The 20894-nt window shown below is 44.5% G+C and overlaps 1 protein-coding gene across 2 annotated transcripts in view; it reads left to right on the plus strand.

Moving 5' to 3' along the window:
- The window catches only part of LOC143034433 (uncharacterized), a 159043-nt gene that overhangs the window by 110133 nt on the left and 28016 nt on the right, over positions 1-20894 (plus strand). For both annotated transcript variants that reach the window (XM_076200485.1, XM_076200484.1), the window contains exon 2: positions 2879-2989. In XM_076200485.1, coding sequence (XP_076056600.1) covers positions 2881-2989 — 109 coding nt within the window. In that variant the 5' untranslated portion in view covers positions 2879-2880. The remainder of the gene's footprint in view (positions 1-2878; positions 2990-20894) is intronic.

A 20894-nucleotide genomic window follows, 5' to 3' on the forward strand; every position in this document is an offset into this window, starting at 1 on the left:
GTTCAAACTTATAGCCCATAACTATGTCGTCTATCCATACATCTTGGCTGTGGTCAGAGTTATTTAGGGAGTCGAGACACGATTCTCAAAACACGATGAAAAACTCAAGGAAGGAATTGTCTGCTTCGCTACAGGACGCTTGTTTTGGTATGCATCATGACGTCATTAGGACGAAGGATTAGAAAGGATGACAAAGGAGTTTACAGACAGGAGACCTTTTGGTCCATAACTTATACCAAGAGATGGCGCTGTAAGCTGTTTTAGAATGCAAATTAGCAGACGACGAATATTTTCGTCAAAAAGTCCCTCAAACAGTACTTTTGAGATTATGTATTTGTTTTAAACATGGTTCTCGTGAAAATAGATAACATTGCAAAAGAAAAAAGAAAATGCAAAGTTGTTCCTGGGTTTGGTGGTTACACTTTGAAGATTGACAGTCTTCACAAGCGACAAACCTCGACTTGGAGCGCATGTGACCGTCTGTCACAGATAGCGTTCCTCGCGTTTTCCCTTTCTAGCAGTTCCAGTTAGGCTCGTCTCGCACGCGTCGACTTTTCGCCGTCCACGACACGACGTCGTGCTTTCTGATAACCTTGGGTATTTACGGACGCTTTCACACGTGATCATGGTTGTGCCGTATGAAAGTGTCCATAGACACCCATACTTAGTTGAGAGCACATTGTCGTGTCGTGGACTGTGCACGGCGGAAAGTCGATACGTGTAAAACGAGCCTTATAGACGCGTGCCCTCTACACGACCCCGTATTGGAAGCGGACTGAATGCAAGCCCACGGGGTTGCGGTGGACTCTATAGGGGCGATAAATCTGCAATTGGGTGTACAATATCAACCAGTCCACCTTGTAGTACGGGTTCCAACCCCCACACCTCTCCCAGTCCCCTCCCCCTCACCCAATGCCTCTCGACGTTTTCCTATTGCCATGCGGGTCCCGACATATCACATGGTACAGGAGTGTGTGTGGGGTGGGGGGTGGGGTGGAGAGGGGGAGCAGACCTCGTGATAAGACCTCTTTCTCCGTCCATCTCCCCCCCCCCCACCATCCCTTTCGCCACTAGAGAGACACCATCCTCCTCCCCTTCTCCCAACAAATTGGCCTTCACTAGTTGGGTCGAATAAAAGTGTTGTCTGGTATTAGCTATACTAAGGTCTGCGAAGTAGGTCAACTGGTGAAATGGTTAGTAATTAGATGACGTTCCATAACAAAAACGTTCCTTTGCCCCCCCTTAGGAACAAATTTATTTGAAAAGCTTCGTAATTCACTCAAGTGGAATATAAGCAACCCCACAAAAAATTATAGACATGTCCGTTTACATGTCTGCCTGTGTTTCTATGTCTATTTATGTATGTGTCTATGTATCTGTCTACCTCTTTATCTCCCTCTCAGTATCACTTCTCTTCATCTCTCCTTTCTTTATTCCTCCCATCTATCTCTCAGTCTGTATACAGTCTCTCTCTCCCCTCCCCGCTCTCTTTCTCTGTGTCTCTTTATCTCTGTGTGTAGGTTTAGAAAAGCTAGACGATGCATGGATCAAATGTTTGAAGTGAGGCTTATATGCGAGAAGTTTTCGACAAAAGGTAAAGATATATTTTAGGAATTTTATGGATCAAGAGAAGGCTCATGATAGGTTCGAAAGGCAGTCATTGCAGGTATTGCAGACGTATAACATAGGGGGAAAGTTTACAAAGGCAGTTAAAAACTTTTACTTGAGTAGTAGAGCTTGTGAGTTGTGAATGGCGAGTGAGTGTTTTGAGATGAAGGTGGGGATGAGGCAGTGTTCGGCGTATAAAAGAAAAAAAAATACAAGAGGTAAACGCGAGTGTGATGGACAAGGGATTGGAGATGGAAAGTGGAGGGAAGTGGAAAGTGAGCCGGTTATTTTGTTTGCTGTTGACGCTCCGCTTGTGCGTGCATACATACATATATACATACATACATATATACTTACATACATATATTATACATGCATATTTACAAATAGCAGAACACAAGCAGGAGAGTTTAATGGAGAACATCATTTGAGATATCGTGGGACTGAGTGAAGTCCAAAGGGAGAAAAGCTGATACAGAAATAATATGTATACATACATACATACATATATACATATATATATATATATATATATATATATATATATATATATATATATATATATATATATATATATATGTATATATATCTTCTATAGTGGTAAAAAGAAGGAAAGATCCAGGGGAGTAGGATTCATGGTGAATCGAAGGGTAGCTGGTAAGGTCGTGAAATTTAGCTGTGTGTCAGATAGGGTAGCTTGGATTGTGATAAGATCATGCGAAAGGTACTCTTTAGAAATAATTCAGAATTATTCAGGTTTATACATCGCCTTCAGAGTTCAGACAATGAAATTGGGTTTTCTGATGATTCATGTCAGGCAGTGGCTAATAAATCAATAAATATATAAATAAACAAATAAATGAATAAATCGGTCAATAAATAATTGCACATTGATGATGGGTGACTACATTGAATTGAACGCGGATCCTCGCAGGGTCTATGTTGTAGACGAAATCTAAATTTCCATTAGTTAGGATTGGTTTTCATATGACCTTCAGTCAAATTTACCTTCAGTCAAATTTTGCAGATTTATTAGATTCGCGAATGTTAATTTGGCTAATGCTAAAGGCTGACCTTTTAGTTAAACAGGTTAGAAATTTGCGTAAATAACATTGGCACAGTTAGGTTAACGAGTGCACTGTATTTTTTCTTCATATCGTGTGTGTCTGTGTATATATTTTTTCATACATTTTTACTCATAAAAGAATGTAACAAAACGTCAATATTTTTCTTTTGTATTATTAATTTTTTCTTCTTCATTTCTTTATAGCCATGGGTGATTGCAGTAGACTGACCGCCTCGCTGGTGGTCGTCAACAGCCTCGTGTTCTTCACTACCGTCTTCATCAACCAGCTGGCCGCCTTTCCTCAGTATGCCGGAGGTAAGTTAAGATCTCCACACGTATCGACTTTTCGCCGTGCGCCGTCCACGACACGACGTCGTGCTCCCAAGTAACCTTGAATGTCTGTGAACGCTCTTAGACACCACAACCACATGTGAAAGCGTCCATAGATACCCGTGGTTATTTGTAAGCACGGCGAAAAGTCGATACGTGTGAAACAGGCCTTAGTCTTATGCGTTACGCAATTCTTGCATGCCTGTGTACACGACTTTCTACTACAGAGGCTCATCATTGGGTAGCCAAGGACTTCCAGAAGGTCAGATGAAAATTCACAACTTTTTTTTAACGATCTGTCAGCTTGTAAAATGCGTGTTCTATATATATATATGTTTTGATGTTTTTTCTTGACTTAAGAGGATCATCTTCCCCATATTCTCAAAGGTGTCCATTTTTCAAAGGTTAAGAACGATTAGTTTCTTGAAGTCTCCAAAATTCCAAAAACCTTCAGAAAGGTCTTTGGATATATATTAGGATGGTAGGAAATGGTTAAGTATCAGAGATTTTCTGATTTCGAAAGTTTTGGTGTAGTGCTTGTATCCTCTGGTGAACTTGTTTAGTTTCCAGTTAGTAAACACCAGAAAATCCTTCTGGTGTCCAGGAATTTCCAAAATTTCGGAAATTGTCTTCAGAGGCTTCGTGTGCTCCGAAGAATTGATTTATCTTCCGGTGAGTTGCTATGGGGGCAGTTTGATAACAGCGTCTTTTTACGGCCCGTTTCACACGTAACGACTTTTCGCCGTGCGCCGTGAACGACACGACGTCGTGCTCTCAAATAACCATGGGTGTCTATGGACGCTTTCACACGTCACGACCACGACCGCGTGTGAGAGTGTCTATAGACACTCATGGTTACTTGAGAGTACGACGTCGTGTCGTGGACGACGCACGGCGAAAAGTCGATACGTGTGAAACGACCCTTGGCGTTCTGTGTTTACTTTTCGCTTCCCGTTGGTCGACCCAGACACTTGGAATGTTTTTGTTCAAATCAACTCCAGACGATATTAAAGAACTTAACCCTTTTATCAATAAGAATCTTTCTCGCGATTAAGAAATAAATTATTTTCATTTATCAACCCAGAATTTTAAGGGGTTTTATTGTAGCATTAGTGGGTTTTGTTTTGATGAAAACTTTAACGATTATGTTCTGGCTGACGCTAGATTATTTTGTTTTGTTCAGAGGAATGTCTAGCCGGGAAAGGTTTATGGACACAATCTCGATTCAGTGTTGTGATTACAAATGCCATTTCTTAAAATTCTTGATCTAAGGAATATCTCTTCAATTCTGTGGAGTGGCACATTTACTACTTATTTTTCGGATTAATTTATTCTAAAGCTGTCGATTCACCTCTTGATTGATCATTGAGGGGGGGTGTTTGAAAAAAATAAATATCTTGGCGATAGGCAATAAAGTGATCCCCATTTTTTGTTGGTTAATAGCGATAGGTTATAAATCTTACGCGGTATTTTTGAGGTGATATGTGTAGGGCGGGAGGAGGGAAGTTCCCTTGGTTAAATAAAATCTTCTGGCGCACTGAGCCATCTGTATCCGTTCGGACAAATCATCTTGGAGGAGCTTCCTGGGTTATGGTGTGCTGTTGAACAAGGAAGGAGTGAACTGTGTTGGGGGTTGGGGAGCGAAAGTGAAGGAAGTAGGATTGAAGGCTGTCTAGGCCTAACCGAGGTAAAGTATATGGAAGTCGAGAAGAGTTTAATGGAACGCGTTGGAGTGTTTCGAAGACGAAGCCGTCGCTCGAGTCTGTACGGCGAGTGAGGAAAGGTCTCCTCGAGTGAAAGTCTCTTGAAAGGAGGCGAGTTGACCGTGGAGGAGGAGGAGGAAGAGGAGGAGGAGGAGGAGGAGAAAGGGAAGAGGAGTAGTAGTAGTAGGAGGAGGAGGAGGAGGAGGAGAAGGGGAGGAGGAGGAGAAGGGGAGGAGGAAGAGAAAGGGAAGAGGAGGAGTAGTAGTAGTAGGAGGAGGAGAAGGAGAAGGGAGGAGGAGGAGGAGAAGGGAGGAGAAGGAGGAAGAGGAAGAGGAGGAGAAGGAGGATGGTAAGGAGGAAGTGGAGGATAGTGAGGAAGAGGAGGAGGAGGAGAAAGAGGAAGGGGAGGAGAAGGAGGAAAGGTAGGAGGTCGAGGAGAAGGAAAAGGAGGAAGAAAAGGATGTGAAGGAGAAGGATAAGGAAGAGAGGAAGGACCAAGAAGGGGAGGGAAAGGAGGAGGTGAAGGGGAGGAGGAAGAAAAGGATGAGAAGGATAAGGAAGAGAGGAAGGACCAAGAAGGGGAGGGAAAGGAGGAGGTGAAGGGGAGGAGGAAGAGGAGGAGGAGGAGGATGGGAATGGTGGGTGGACAAGAGGAGGCGAAGGAGCAATAGGAATCGAAGAGGAGGAGATAGGGTAGGAATTGGGTGATGACGTAGATAATGGGACGTAATTCATGGGGGAGATAGATAAGGAAGAAGGGACGGGAGGTATGGGGTAGTAGGGGGAAGGAAGTTCGTGTGGGTAATGGGGTAATAGGAAGTTATGGGTTGAGGGGGAAAGGGCAGAGTTGAAGGGTTGCCTAAGTTGAAGAAAATTGTAGAAAGACGAGGTGAAGGATTGAATGAGAAAAAAGAAGCGAGAAGGTTTGGATAGGTGCTGCAGGAGACGTAAATTAAAAGGAATGCAAGAGGATGATAATGATGATGATGATAATGATGATGATGGCGATAGACATAAATGAAATGGAATGCAAGAGGCAAGAGATGATGATGATGATGATGGTGATGAGAATTAACTGGGGAGAGAACTAGGAAGGATTGTGTGATGATGATGATGATGGTGGTGATGATACAATGACGGAGGTGATGATATAATGACGGTGGTGACGATGATGTGATGATGATGGCGATGGTGTTTGTGATGATAAGGGGGAAGATGATGATGATCACAATGACGATGGCGCCGATGTGATGATGATGGTGGTTGTGATAAGGAGGAAGATGATGATGATCACAATGACGACAATGGCGATGGTGACGATGATGTGATGATGATAATGATGGTTGTGATGATAAGGAGGAAGATGATGATGATCACAATGACGATGGTGACGATGTGATGATGATGGTGGTTGTGATGCTAAGGAGGAAGATGACGATGATCACAATGACGACAATGGTGATGGTGACGATGATGTGATGATGATGGTTGTGATGCTGAGGAGGAAGATGATGATGATCACAATGACGACAATGTCGATGGTGACGATGATGTGATGATGATGATGATGGTGGTTGTGATGCTAAGGAGGGAGATGATGATGATCACAATGACGACAGTGGTGATGGTGACGGTGATGACTATTACGATACCACTAGGGGAGGAAAGCAAAGACAGTGTGAGTGGGAGATGGGGAACCAGCGGAGGAGAGGAGGAGAAGTAAAATTATTAGATGATTGACGGTTGGGAGTAGGGTGTGCTGTTGGTGGGTGCTTGCCTTTGCTGGCTAACCTCCCTCCTAAGGGATGAGAGGCCTATTGGTATGTGGATAAACACGAAGATATGGAAGAGTGTGAGAAATTAGGAAGAATAAAGGAGTGGAAGAGTACGAGGAATTAGGAAGAATAAAGGAGGGGAAGAGTGTGAGAAATTAGGAAGAATAAAGAAGGAGGGGAAGAGTATGAGAAATTAGGAAGAATAAAGGAGGAGGGGAAGAGTGTGAGAAATTAAGAAGAATAAAGGAGGAGGGGAAGAGTATGAGAAATTTGGAAGAATAAAGGAGGGGAAGAGTACGAGGGATTAGGAAGAATAAAGAAGGAGAGGAACAGTGCGAGGAATTAGGAAGAATAAAGAAGGAGGAGGGGAGGGTAGGCAGAGAGGAAGAGTAGGATGAAGGAGAAAAGGAAGAATGATATGAACGATATAGGGACGCCATCACAACGAAAGGGGCCAAGAAAGACAAAAATGCTGGAAATAATAATAATAAAAAAAATTACAATCGAAAGGTGATTCATGTCTCAAGAATGAGAGGAAGGAAGGGAAGGAGGAAGAAGGAAAAGAAAAAAAAATCGAGAGAGCTACTTTTTTTTTTTTTTTTTTATCCTGAATGCCGCAACAAATCTGATTGGGTAATATTACTGTACTTTGATTGGTTATAAGGTTGTGACGTCATGCCGGACTTTAGGTCACTGCCCTGGACTTTTCTTTTGGTTAGAATGAAAAAAAAAAATGCTTTACAATGAATAAATAAATAAACGAATAAATAAATCCGGAACGTGATTATTTTTTTTTTTCTGAAAATTTGTTATTTCGGAAAATCGAGTTTATCGGAAGAATAAGTTTTTCGGAAAATTTATTTTTTCGGAAACAACACTTTCCGGGAAATGGGTCTTTAATAGTCATTTTTCTGAGCATGGAGTTTTTCTTGAAAGCTGATTATTTTATATTATTATTTTTCTGTGATACTGATTTTTTTCCCTGAAAATGGAATGACTGGCTATTGGATGACGTCATCGAACTTTGAGTTCATGGATTGGTCAGAGAGCGGGAACTGGAGCGTCAAAAAAAAAAAAAAAAAAAAAGTCTGAGAACTGCTAGTTAATTGGTTGCTCTGTGTTGGAGAGGAGTGGAGGAGAGTTGAGAGGGCAATAATTGCTTGTTAAAATAGAATAGCTTGTTAGTTAAAATTGGCAGCCAGAGTAAATGTACATTCGTGGACTAAAGTTCTGCAGCCAGCGACAGAACCACACTCACCAAAAGGAAGTATTTATCAATTGCACCAATAGATGGCTCTGCTACAACAAACTCTGTCACAGAATCTGACAATCCAGTGTGTGTGTGTGTGTGTGTGTGTGTGTGATTCACCACCACCATGATCTTGGATCACGTGTTGGACTCGTGTTCGACAGTTATTAACCTCCCGGATGAGAGCTCAGAGTTCGTGCGACCGAACTATGGGTAATACTGTGACCTTACACGCACACACACACTCCCATCTCCCTGCCCATGAGAGTTGGAGTAGCAACCCGCAGCGCAGCGGTACTGAAATTATTTCAGCCCTGGGCGGGATAGATGTGTGTGTGTGTGTGTTTACGTAGTTGTATTTGCATAATTGTAGTGTACGGGTTTGGAGCAATGCTCATGGGGTACCGTCTTCTTTTCTGCATTTGTCAAACCTTGTGTGTGTGTGTGTGTGTGTGTGTGTGTGTGTGTGTGTGTGTGTGTGTGTGTGTGTGTGTGTGTGTGTGTGTGTGTGTGTGTGTGTGTGTGTGTGTGTGTGTGTGTGTGTGTGTGATTTGTGTAACCATAGGAGGAAGAGGAGACAGGGGAGGAGGAAGAGGACACGAAAGAGGAGGAAGAAGAGGAAGAGGACACGAGAGAGGAGGAAGAAGAGGAGGAGAAGACGGGGAAGAGGAAAAGTAAGAGGACGAGGACGCGGGAAATGAGGAGGACATGGGAAGGAGGAGGATGAGGAAGATGCTACGGGGAAGGAGGCACGGGAGAGAAGAGAGAGGAGGAGGGGGAGGAGAAGGGCACTGGGGAGGAAAGAGAGGAGGAGGACACGGGGAGAAAAAGGAGGAATAGAAGGAAGAGGAAGAAGAGGAGGAGGAGTAGGAGTAGGGCAGTAGTAAGGAGGAGGAGGAGGTAATTTGTGAAGGAGGTCACATGGGGGGAGGAGGAGGAGGAGGTTAAGGGTAAGGACACCGAGTTAGAAGGGGAGGAGAACACGGGGAAGAAGGGGAGGAAGAGGAAGAGAATAATATGGGGTAGGAGGAGGAAGAGGAGGAGGAGGGGGAAGAGAAGAAGGAACAGGTGGAGGAGGACACGTGGTAGGAGGAGGAGGAGGAGGAGGAGAAGGTCATTGGGAAGTAGAAGAAGGTCACTGAGGAGGAGGAGGAAGAGGAGGAGAACACTGGGTAGGAGGAAGAGAATGTCACAGTAGAAGGAGGAGGAGAATGTCACGGGGAGAAAGGAGGAGGAGGAGGAGGAGGAGAAAGTCACATGGGAGGAGGAGGAGGAGGAGAAAGTCACAGGGAAGGAGAAAGAAGAAGAGGAGGAGAAAGTCACAGGGGGGAGGAGGAGGAGAAAGTCACGGGATATGAGGAGGAGGAGGAGGAGGAGGTTACGGGGGAAGAGGAGGACACGGGGGAGGGGTGGAGGAGGAGTAGGAGGACATGGGGAGGAGGAGTAGGAGAGGGACACGAGGAGGAGGAGGAGTAGGAGGACATGGGGAGGAGGTGTAGGAGAGGGACATGAGGGAAGGGTGCTTGCAGATCATGACTGTGTTTGAAAGGCCCACAGGATGAGGGCTGGCAGGGAGGGGGAGGGAGGGAGGGAGGGGGAGGTGGAGTGTACATTATGTGTGCAAGACACTGAGGCAGCGACGCTGAATAGGATCCAATGAAGCTGAGTGTCGCTTCTGTTGTTGTCGTTGTTGTGTCCTCAAGGCTGTGATGCAACTGCGAACGGTGTGTGTGTGTGTGTGTGTGTGTGTGTGTGTGTGTGTGTGTGTGTGTGTGATTCACCATGGTCTTGGATCATGTGTTTGACTCGTGATCGGTAGCTGTTACCCCTCCGGATGAGAGGTCAGAGCTCATGTATGACCGGTCTGTGGGTAATGCTGTGACCTGACACACACACATACAAAACTCCCCGGCCACGAGAGTTGGAGTAACGGCTCGCAGCGCAGCGATGCTGAAATTATTTCAGCCCTGGGCGGGATTCGAACTCGGACCGCTGAGTTAGCAGTTGCGAACGCTACTACTGCGCTGTGTGTGTGTGTGTGTGTGTGTGTGTGTGTGTGTGTGTGTGTGTGTGTGTGTATGTGTGTATGACAACTTTGGCCGTCACAGTGGTAAGTGGGTGCCTATTTTCGAATCATAAGCTTCCCCTTCCTCCCCCCAACCCCATGCATGGAGGTTGTGGGTGGGTGGGAGAGAAGGCGGTTAACAAATATAAATATAGATATATATATATATATATATATATATATATAGTATATATATATATATATATTATGTGTGTGTGTGTGTGTGTGTGTGTGTGTGTGTGTGTGTGTGTGTGTGTGTGTGTGTGTGTGTGTGTGTGTGTGTGTGTTGTATCAATTGTCATGGTTTAGTTTCATCGACTGAATAAGATTGATTGGTGAATAAGATCAAGCCTGAAAGTTATGAATATCAGCGTAATGGTGAACGCGTCGTTTTTCTACAGTGTATAAACTGTTCCAAATTGAAAATGATTTGAAAATTAAAATACAGTTAATATAACAGTAGGACAGTTGTATTAGTATCCAAGGGAAAGACGTCTAACCCACAAAGCGTTTGTTCCACAATCTTCTAGATAAACTCCCGTATATGAAAACGCGTCTAACAATTTGAATACTGCGTATTATTACCATTTTGTTATCAATAACCTTCGTTTCTATCCTTGGGGACGATTATTGTGCTGAAGAGGAGGCGGGGAGTAGAAAGAAAGGGTTTGAAAGTGAACAAGATTATTTTTTTTAAGTGGATATTAGTCTCCCATCATGATAGGATGCTAAATCACTCAAGTCCAGAAGGATGTTACAGAGGAGAGAAGGGAGGCGGGAGGAAGAGGAGGAGGAGCCGGAGGAGGAGGAGGAGGAACGAAGGGAGGAGGGGGAGAAATGAAGGGAGGATGAGGATGAGGTGGAGGAGCGAAGTGAGGGGGAATAGGAGGAGGAGGAGGAGGGCGAATTGAGAGAGGAGAAGGAAGAGGAGGAGGAGGTGAAGGAGGACGAAATGTGGGAGGATGAGAATGAGGAGGAGCGAAGGGAGAAGTAGGAGGAGGAGGAGGAGGAGGAGGAGGAGGGGAAGGGAGGACGAAGTGAGTGAGAAGGAGGAGGAGCGTAGGGACATGGAGGAAGAAGAGGAGAAGAGGGAGGAGGAGGAAGAAGAGGGAGGAGGAGGAAGAAGAGGAGGAGAAGAGGGAGGAGGAGGTACATAGGGAAATGGATGAAGAAGAGGAGGGGAAGAGGAGGAGGAGGAGGCTGAGGAGGAAGAGGAAACCATAACGACAACATTAACAACAAGCGCAGGAGCAGCTAATGGGCAGAACGAGGCATAACAATGGAGGCCAAAGCTGTGTCGCTTGTTCAACTCTTCCCGATCCTTGATTGGCTCGTCGGTCGTTCTGTCGTTTATTCGATCGTTCTCTCACGTCCTTCCTTCATTCCTTCATTCCTTCCTTCATTACTGCATTCCTTCGTTCCTTCCTTCATTACTTCTTTTGTTCCTTCCTTCGTTACTTCTTTCATTACTTCCTTCGTTCCTTCCTTCATTACTTCCTTCGTTCTTTTGTTCCTTCCTTAGTTCCTTCTTTCATTACTTCCTTCGCTCTTTTGTTCCTTCGTTCCTTCCTTCATTAATTCCTTCGTTCTTTTGTTTCTTCTTTCGTTCCTTCCTTTATTACCTCCTTCGTTCTTTTGTTCCTTCCTTCGTTCCTTCCTTCATTACCTCCTTCGTTCTTTTGTTCCTTCCTTCGTTACTTCCTTCATTACCTCCTTCGTTCTTTTGTTCCTTCCTTCGTTACTTCCTTCGTTCTTTTGTTCCTTCCTTCGTTACTTCCTTCATTACCTCCTTCGTTCTTTTGTTCCTTCCTTCGTTACTTCCTTCATTACCTCCTTCGTTCTTTTGTTCCTTCCTTCGTTCCTTCCTTCATTACCTCCTTTGTTCTTTTTGTTCCTTCCTTCGTTCCTTTATTCCTTCATTACTGCATCCCTTCGTTCCTTCCTTCATTACTTCCTTCTCTCTTTTGTTCCTTCCTTCGTTCCTTCCTTCATTACTTCCTTCGCTTTTTTGTTCCTTCGTTCCTTTATTCCTTCTTTCCTGCCTTCTTTATCTCCTGTTTTCTTTCACTCTTTCGTTATTTTTTCTTTCTACCTTCCTTCCCTCCCTCTGTCCATCCTAATTCCCTTCCCTCCCTCTTTCCTTCCTCCCATCTTTCCATCTAAGCCCTCCACCTCTCCCCTCCCTCACTCCTCCTCCTTCTCCTCCTCGTCCTCCTCGTCCTCCTCCTCCTCCTCCTCCTCCTCCTCCTCCTCCTCCTCCTCCTCCTCTTCCTTCTCCACCTCTTCCTCCTCCACCTCCTCCTCCTCTTCCTCCTCCTCCTCTTCCTCCTCTTCCTCTTCCTCCTCTTCCTCCTCCTCTTCCACTTCATTCTTCTCATCCACCTTCTTTCCTTCTCCTCCTTTCCTTCTCCTCCTCCTCATTATCATCATCACATCACGTCACACGACATTACACACCACATTACACCATACTTCACGCAGGCAGATGCATCACACATTGCATCACTTTACACATCATATTACAGCACACCACATCACGTCACATACCACACCATACCACTTTAGTCCCTAAGGTATTACTGTCATCCGCTCCGTCCCATCCGAGTCGAGTCCCGCCTGTTCCCGCCCCTGGCTCCCATCTCCTCTCACAGTGAAAGCGATACACTCGACCAGCTGCACTACTATGGACCAGTTGTTCTTCGATGTCACCGCAGCCCGTCGGCACCGCCTGTGCCTGCGGCGGCGGTTGCGGCGCCGCCGCCTGCGGCTGTTAGTGATCGAGCAATGCCGCAGAACCACGCCTGTGACGCCTCTTGTCGGCGGCAATTCAGGATCTCGGTGCAACAGCGTTTCGTGGTCGTTCGGGGGGAGCTGCCCACAGCGACTACGAGTTCTCCTTTGCTCCCTCTGGACCTTCTTTCTTCTCCCTTTCTCACTCTTACCTCTTCCCTCTCTTGTATCCCATATATATGTATATGTATATATATATATATATATATATATATATATATATATATATATATATATATATATATATAATGTATATTTCGAGCGCAGATTCTCACTAATACACATTGTGTTAAACACGACAGCATTTTGACACTGATTAATTTCAGTAAGAAAAAATAATCAGTGTCAAAATGCAGTGTATATATATATATATATATATATATATATATATATATATATATATATATATATATATATATATATAAAATTATAGTTATAACAATGTGTATGTGTGTGTGCGTGCGTTTGACCACGCACGAATCCCATGCTCTGACAGGAAACATCACTAATAGTGGTTACATGTGCTGAGCAATACAAATTGCTGCACCGTTGTCTCTTTGGTCTGTCTCTAATATACGGTTGCTCGTGGAGATATCGTGTATTTTTTGTACAGTGTTGAAGTCTTCAGTTACAACTTGAGTCAAGAAAAAGCGCTGCTGTTGAATCTGTTGTACACATAGATGTTGGGTGCACCGTGTATGTTTGTGTGCGTTTGCGTGTGTATTTACCTAATCTGTGTATACAAGATAGAAGCAACTTTCGTGTGGTCCCATGTCTCACTCTCCAGTGTGTGTGTGTGTGTGTGTGTGTGTGTGAAAGAGAGAGCGAGAGAAAGAGAGAGAGAGAGAAGGACAGAAAGACACATATATAATCACAGACAACAGACACTGGGAAACTGACAAGCTTGATTTCCCCCCGCTGTCCAGCGTTTTATGCTAATGATGTGCCGTCTTTTGCGAGCCGGATAGAGCCACCTTATAGAGGTATGGAGGGTGTATCGAGCCCCCAGGGGATAGCCAGGTGGTCTTGCAGTGAACCCCCATGGCTGAAAGCTTTCACATACGGCTCGGGAATCAAGAACCCTTTTCGTGCTTACGTAGCACGTGGCATTAACAAAACGCAGAAATGCACCGCACATCCATCTATAGAATAAAAGACTCCCTCTCTAGGGACTCGAGCCGAAGGCAAGGTAATTACGAGCTCAAAATCCACAAAATTTCCTGTTCGAGTCCTTAAGGGAACGGTCGTGTTAGAGCGAGTGGTCAACATCATCATCGTTAAGTATGAAAGAATGATTTCACATCCACTATAGTAACGTAACAGTGATGATTTGATGACGAAAGTGGTGGTGAGAGATTGTCATCGCAACCTGTCACAGTGGTCATAAAGTTTCGTCGCAGTATTAAGGAACAAAGGGCGTCTTGGTAATCCAGTGGACACCGTGTCGAACTCGTGAGGAGGTGGTCATGAGTTCGAGTCCTGGAAGCCGCTGCGTACTTCTTGTGTTGGTTCCCGACAACTCTGGTCAGGCGGGAAAGAGACCTAAACGCAAAAAAAAAAAAAAAAAAAAATCCGGCGGCTCGCCACAACTGGCAGGATTTGCCTTACCACGGGATTCTCATTTTTTTTTTCTCATTTTCCGCTTCGTGGAAACGAGATGGTGAGTTGATTAAAGAATAGATATCTTTCCAACGCTAAAGGTCGGAGGCGTTCACAGTGCGCCCCACGGCTGAATAAATCAACCTTTCCTCTACTGCCCAGAAAAAGAAGAAGAAAATGAAGAATCGTCACTTCAGACTTCGGCAAAGTGACGATTCTTCATGTGGGCTATCCTAGGGTGACAATTCTTCATGTGGGCCATCCTAGGTTTACGATTCTTCGGCTGAATAAGTTGATTACAGTAAGTATAACCCACGTTCAACCTAACCTAACCTAACCTAAGCTAATCTTTATTCCACTGTTGATATTGGGCGTAGGCTACTGGGGTGACAATTCTAAAAGGTGGATTTCGTGGGGTGACGATTCTTCATGTGGGCGTTCTGGGGTGATTGTTAAAGATACAGAGGCATCTGTTGTGTTCTTGTAAATACGCAAGGGATTTCCCACAACGACCCAAGTCCGGGCGGATGCAGCTCCGCGAACCACGGAAAAAAAAATAATAAACGAAAAATGAAAATAATAATAAAATAAAATTAAGTGGAATCAACTAGTGGAAGCCTGAACCAACTGACGTGGATAACCATGAAAAGGTTAACGGAGTAAAAACGAACAAAATGTTATGGATTTTATAAAGTGGAATGACTTGTGAACGCATCGGCTTTGTCTCTGCGTGCAAAGGTTGCTTGGCGTCGTTACTGGAGCGAGAAGACTGAAATGTGAATTGTGCCAGATCGATGATGCAACGGCTTTGGCGCTTGAGACATCGGGGTATGGCTGGGGGAAGGATTGCCGTAGATTCACGAAACTCTACCATCTGGGATAGAACAATGCTCATGTATCCAGACTTCCCAAGTTAAAAAAAAAAAATAATAATAATAATAATAATAATAATAAATAAATAATAATGATGATAATAATAATAAATAATAATAATAATAATAATAATAATAATAATAATAATTTTGTTTGGGTTATTATTATTTTTTTTTTTTCAAATTTGTTCCACAAGTCGGCACACGTATGCGGAAAGCATTGTTTTCTAACATCTTTTGAGCAATCTGCCTGCTTTAGATTTTTGCTCTGAGTGTATGAGAGTTGGTCAGGGGTCTTGGGCGTGTGTTGGATTGTGGACGAGTGTGAAGGTGAAACATGGAAGGACGGGAAAGGAGGGAGAGGGAGGAATAGAAAGGGAAAGAAAATAATGAATTTTCTTTGGAATTGTTAGAAAGAACTGACTGTACAATAGCCTTGATGAGGTTCAATACATGGAGATTCTTGGGCGTGGAAGAAAATACTAAATACTAGATTGCAAAAGAAGGCTCATTCTAACTGTACAATTGCAGTGACAAGGATGTCAACTTCACACAAACCGGTCGGCCAATGAGGAAATTAAACTGTCACGCCCAGTTCACAATAGCGGTTTCAACCGGCGCGCATTGAACCGCGGCGGTTCAATTACAGTGTAAGTCAATGGAGGCGCTCACAAACAACCGCGCAGTGTTTCCTTGACTATGCGGTACCGCCGTGAGTTCCACGTGGTTCATACTGCTAGTGTGAACAGGGTATTAGATGTTGCCGTACAGATGGCACTACATAAATGTATACCAAACATATTGTATAAGAGAGACATACATGGTACATGGCATAGTAGTATTACAAATATGTAACATTGGCACGCAACACACTGTGTAACAATATCAGGCATCCACATTGACAAAATGTTCTTTGGAGTAACGATTAATTGCAGAGTCCAAGTTTTGGCGATTTTGACAAGCTGACTTAAGGGGCTATTTACACGATCAAACTGTTTGCCAAACCCAGTTTGCCAAACAAGTATTTGAAGTGGTGTTTGGCCGTGTGAATGGGGTATTTGGTTGTCAAACACGTTTGACAAATGCATTTGACAACCAAATACTCTATTCACACGGTCAAACATCACTTCAAACACTTGTTTGACAAACCGGGTTTGACAAACAGTTTGATCGTGTAAACGGGCCTTTATGTTTTGATGAGAAGCGCTAACGCTGGAGTGTTGAAAGAGTTTTTTTTTTATATGATAAAGTTCGACTACAGCAGTGGCCAGCTCTTTCGTCGCCAAAGAGGTGCTATGGATATAAATAAAGTAATCTAGCATCAACCATAATAACAATGAAAAAGCCATCTGATACGAAACGGGTTAGACATGTGAGGTTGCTTTCGGAGTTGATTATGATACTCAAGTACTCTTGTGAAGACGCTCTGATAGTAACGAAGACACCATTCGCATTGTTAACTGCACCCATGCTACAGATGAAGGGAGCACTGTGGGAACGTCTGTGTGTGTCTGTCTGTCTTTGCCTTGTGTCTTCCCCTGCCTTAGGTGCACGTCCTGTGAGTGGCCTACTGTCCAGCATGGACGGCAGGCCACGCACCGTGGGCGGGCCGTATTTGACTACAGAGCCTTTACCGTTTAACAGAAGCTCTTCTCTTCGAAGACTTCTGACGCGACTTCGAAAAGGACGAAGTGAAGGAGTTTCTTGGGTTGACGTTTCGAACTCTTAAGGGGAATCTTCTTCAGAGGCTGAGACTTGGAGGGAATAAATATGTTAGGCAAAGCTCATTGGCCCGCTCTTAATCTTCTTGTCGCTCTCTTGTTCGGATGCTTGGTTGTTCTGTCGAATATAATTTTATTGCTCTTTCACTATCTCGATTCTTTTTGCTCTCGCTCTTTTTTTTTCTCTCGCTCCTGTCTCTCCCGTTTCTCCTCTCTCTCCACTCTCTCCACACCACTCTTTCTACCCTCCTCTTTCCTCTCCCCCCTCCCCCCCCCCCTCTCTCTCTCTCTCTCTCTCTCTCTCTCTCTCTCTCTCTCTCTCTCTCTCTCTCTCTCTCTCTCTCTCTCTCTCTCTCTCTCTCTCTCTCTCTCTCTCTCTCTCTCTCTCTCTCTCTTACCCCCTCGCTCCCTTCTCCTCCTCCTCCTCCTCCTCTTTCTCTTCTCCCCCTCTCTTTCTTCCCTTCACATCTCTCCCCTTGTCCCCATCTTCCTCGACCTTTCTCCCTCTCTCTCGCCTTTTCTTCACTCTCTCTCCCCCACCCGACCTCTCTCCCTCCTCTCCCCCCCACCTCCACCTCTCTCCCATCTCCCCTTTCTTTGACATTCATCTCGGTTATCCGTGAATAACCAAGGATCCTGTTGTTGACGTTGGTGGTTGATTGTTCAGCTGCGTGTCGGCCTGCGTTGCCTGGCACTGTTTTTGTTAAGTCTCGGGTGCGATACTCGGTTGGTTGGTGGGCCCAAGAGAACCTTTTCATTACTTCCCTGAAGAGGATCAGACTCCTTGCGTCAGCGTCGTTCTTATGTCAGGGGTTATGATGATGAAACGTGTTACTTGGTGTGGTGATCGTGATGATTGTGATGAAGATGGTGATGTGTCGTTCTTATGTCAGGGATTGTGATGATGAAACGTGTTACTTGGTGTGGTGATCGTGATGATTGTGATGAAGATGGTGATGTGTCGTTCTTATGTCAGGGATTGTGATGATGAAACGAGTTACTTGCTGTGATGATCATGGTGATTGTGATGAAGATGGTGATGTGTCGTTCTTATGTCAGGGATTATGATGATGAAACGTGTTACTTGGTGTGATGATCGTGGTGATTGTGATGAAGATGGTGATGTGTCGTTCGTATGTCAGGGATTATGATGATGAAACATGTTACTTGTTGTGGTGATCGTGATTATTGTGATGAAGATGGTGATGTGTCGTTCTTATGTCAGGGATTGTGATGACGAAACGTGTTACTTGCTGGGGTGATCGTGATGATTGTGATGAAGATAGTAATGTGTCGTTCTTATGTCAGGGATTGCGATGATGAAACGTGTTACTTGGTGTGGTGATCGTGATGATTGTGATGAAGATAGTGATGTGTTGTTCTTATGTCAGGGATTATGATGATGAAACGTGTTACTTGTGGCGATCGTGATGATTGTGATAAAGATGGTGATGACAATCAGCGTTTTCGCTCCGTATCGCTATCTTCACCACCGATAGCATAATGATTAAACATAAGAACATAAGAATGAAGGAGACTGCAAGAGACCATGAGGCCTACACTTGTCAGTTCCATGCCCATTACCGCCTGTCATCCCCATCCATAAAGTTGTCTAACCGTTTCTTAAAATAGCTGATAGTTTCAGCGCTCACTACATGGTTACTAAGTCTATTCCATTCGTTGATCACCCTATTAATAAACCAGTTCTTGCCTATTTTCTTCTTAAATCTAAATTACTCCAGTTTAAATCCATTACTGCGAGTCCTGTCCTGTTGTCTTAATATGATGACCTAGTTTGCGTCACCCTTGTTAAAACCTTTGATCCACTTCAAGGTTCGACATCACTTTTTTTTTTTGAGCGACATGTCAGATTAGTAGAAGCGTGAGGTGTTGCATCCCTAACAGGCCTTTTTGAGCTTCATTCGCAAATTTTCGATCGGACCAAACCAACAATAGGAACCCGCGCACTCTCTCCCACAGGCCGAAGAAGACTCCGAACAACATCGAAGTTATACTAAACATACCTCTCTGGAATAAGCCAGAACCAAGTATTTAAATGATTAGAATTGAATACATAGGATGCGAATTGAGTTTCAGATAATACATCAATCTATATATACGAAGGGTTCATTACGGTCTTGGTTCACGTGTTGGACTCGTGATCAACAGCTACTCCCTTTCCGGATAAGAGCTCAGAGCTTGTGTTGTTTGATCTGTGAACAATGCAGTGACCTAACATACACACGCGCACGCACGCACGGTGGCGCGGTTGATAGAATCCCAGACTGTCAGTATGGCGGTACCGGCGGTACCTGGTTCGAATCCTGCCCAGGGCTGAAATTATTTCAGTATCGCTGCGCTTCGAGTCGTTACTCCAACTCTCGTGGGCGGGGAGTTGGGTGTGTGTGTGTGCGTGTAAGGTCATAGCATTACCCATAGATCGGTCATACGAGCTCTGAGCTCTCTTCCGGGAGGGAAATAGCTGTCGATCACGAGTCCAACACGTGATCTAAAAAAGACCAAGGTGAATCACACACACACACACACACACACACACACACACACACACACACACACACACACACAATGATAATGGGAAAACCAGGAACACATGGAAAGGATTACTGTGGAAACTTGTAGTCTGCTAAAGAACATAAAGAGTAGCTTCCAGTCTATGGACACAGATATGATGGAATTGATTGAAAACCTGATTCGCTATAGACTGGAGTATGCTGCAGTGGTGTGATTGCCACGGAAAAAGAAATGTATAAACAAAACAGAGAAAATCCAGAAAGCAACACCTGTAAGATTCCTTCCGCCCACGGACGATTTCTTTCAAGGAACAACGGGCCTCCTTACACGGGCCTCCTTACCCAAGAGAAGCCCTATGAGGCCCATCGAAGAACGACCCATTCACCGCGTGGACCCAGCTGCGCATCAGAGGTCACCTTGTGACCTCCTTCTCCATAGATCTTTCAAGATTACCAAACAAACATGGGAACTCGCTCAATCCAGGGTCAGAGTTCACACCTACGGCTCTGGCTCCCCTCTTACACCTCAAGACATTCTATTTAACGTCACAACCCCCCCCCCCTATCGGAAGGCTAGAACGGTGCCCCTCACAGAGGACTTTGTAGCGTGGAATTTAATAAACCATGCCCTTGGTTCAACTTCGCCGGTGGCAGGATTCAAACCGCCATCCCCTCGACCTTCGCTGCAAGTAACGACGCCCTAACCCGCTCACCCAGCGAGCTTCCAAAATCTTGTAGATAAGATATATGAAGAGAGATTGAGTATTCTGTGTCTGTCTACGTGGGGGGAGAGAGGAGAGGGAGGTGATCTAATAGTAGTGTTCAGAACCATGTAGGGTGTGAATAGCCTTGAGAAAGAAGACCATTTATTGTGGGAACAGGAAAATGAGAGATTGTAAGATGAAAGAAAAAACAAAACAAAAACATGTTTGAGAGACAAATACAGTTTCGCGTACAGCATTGTTGATTTATGGAATAGTTCGGATGAAAGAAGAGTAAAATTCAAATATGAGGGAATATAAGATTAAATTCTACCACTGGGAACATGAGACGGTACAGACATCGCTATTTCCACTCATGCAACGAAGTAAATACACACACACGCACATACGCACACACACACACACACACACACACACACACACACACACACACACACACACGGAAAAAACGCTAACAACAATCATCGCTTTGCACAAAGAGGACATTAAGCGTTTGTAGTACAAATGTTAGTGACGTCATCGTGTTTGTATGTGTGTGTGTGTGTGTGTGTGTATAAGAGGAGAGAGAGAGACTGATGTTTGTGCGGTGCATGTGTGAATGCACGTGAGCCTCTACATGTATTGTAACTTTCACAAACGCTTGACTGCAACCAAGGGCGGTCTTGCGTGTAAGCGTTTGTATGATTACTGTGTGTATTTGTGGTGATGCCTGTTTACCAGCTTGCCTGCCTTCCTGCCTGCCTGCCTGCCTGCCTGCCTGCCTGCCTGCCTGCCTACCTACCAGCCTATGTCTGCCTACCAGCCTGTGTCTGCTCGCTAGCCTGTCAGTGTTTGCCTGACTGTGTTTACCAACCAACCAGCCT

Source organism: Oratosquilla oratoria, chromosome 17 (genome assembly GCF_046742065.1).
Source record: "Oratosquilla oratoria isolate Oo_2021 chromosome 17, ASM4674206v1, whole genome shotgun sequence".
NCBI classification, from domain to species: Eukaryota; Metazoa; Arthropoda; class Malacostraca; order Stomatopoda; family Squillidae; genus Oratosquilla; species Oratosquilla oratoria.